This window comes from Condylura cristata, unplaced genomic scaffold (genome assembly GCF_000260355.1).
Source record: "Condylura cristata isolate star-nosed mole 26May11 unplaced genomic scaffold, ConCri1.0 scaffold00022, whole genome shotgun sequence".
Classification (NCBI taxonomy): domain Eukaryota; kingdom Metazoa; phylum Chordata; class Mammalia; order Eulipotyphla; family Talpidae; genus Condylura; species Condylura cristata.
This window is the reverse complement of record NW_004567123.1, coordinates 37,140,616-37,141,536: the sequence shown is the minus strand read 5'-3', so window position 1 is coordinate 37,141,536 and position 921 is coordinate 37,140,616. Positions and strand designations below refer to the sequence as shown.

General features: G+C 72.7%; 1 protein-coding gene across 1 annotated transcript in view; it reads left to right on the top strand.

Annotated features, from left to right (window-relative positions):
* The window catches only part of KCNQ2 (potassium channel, voltage gated KQT-like subfamily Q, member 2), a 29,425-nt gene extending 29,055 nt beyond the window's left edge, over positions 1–370 (top strand). The window contains exon 15 of the mRNA XM_012728164.1: positions 338–370. Within this exon, the coding sequence (XP_012583618.1) occupies positions 338–370 (33 nt within the window). The remainder of the gene's footprint in view (positions 1–337) is intronic.
* The last annotated feature ends 551 nt before the right edge of the window (positions 371–921 follow it).

Below are 921 nucleotides of genomic sequence, written 5' to 3'. Positions count from 1 at the left end.
GGCCCCTGGGCCCTGGGCATGAGCGGGCTGGGTGCTCGGGGCTGGGCGGCTGCGGTAGGCCTGTCCCCGAGGTGGTCAGCGCCTGGAGCCCAGGTCGGGGCCTCTGAAGAGTGGCGTCCACCCCTGAACTAGCACCTGCTTGACTTCCCGTCCTGCCCCATCCCCACGCTGTCTGTCCATCTGGCTACACCTCTGGGCACCTGTCCAGACACCCACCGGCCCCCCATGGGTCACATCAGGGCCACAGAGGGCGCTGGACCTGTGGAGAGGGGCCTGCTGCTCAGGCTGCGGCGGGGGGCCGGGCCCACGGGGACGCATCCTCTGTCCTGTCCGGCAGGGAGCCCTTGGGGCAGGCCAGCGGCCAGAGTGAGGCGGGAAGCTGTGGGGGAGACCCACGCCGCATGAGGGGCCCTGCCTTCCCACCCCTCTGACGTCCACGGCCCCGGGGCTGGCTGACGCTGGGGAGCCCCCAGGCCTTGGTGGTCAGCAGTGGCCCACCCATCCCCCGGGAGGGCCCGCAGCTGCCTGGTGGGGCCTCCAGTGTCCTGCTGGAGCTGACCCACCTGCCCCGGCCGGCCAGGGGCCTGCAGCCAGGAGGAGGGAGCCGGCCCTTCCTGCCGCGGGCGCGGCTCTGGGCCTGAGTGAGGGGCAGCCGGCTCCCGGCGCAGTGGGCAGTGCTTGGGGCCCCACAGAGGCGCAAGAGCCCCGTCCTCACGCCAGTGACTGGCCCTGACCACACTGAGGCCGTCTGGCCTCCGGGGAAGGACCACAAAGGCCGCTGCCAGGGCCTGGTGCCCTGCTGTTGGGCCTGGTGTGGGCGCTGAGTCCCCCAGTGGGCTGCTGCGCTGACCCCTGCCCCTCCAGGTGCCACCTGGATGCTGCAGCAGGTCACCAGCCATGTGGGGGGCTCAGGCCTGCTGG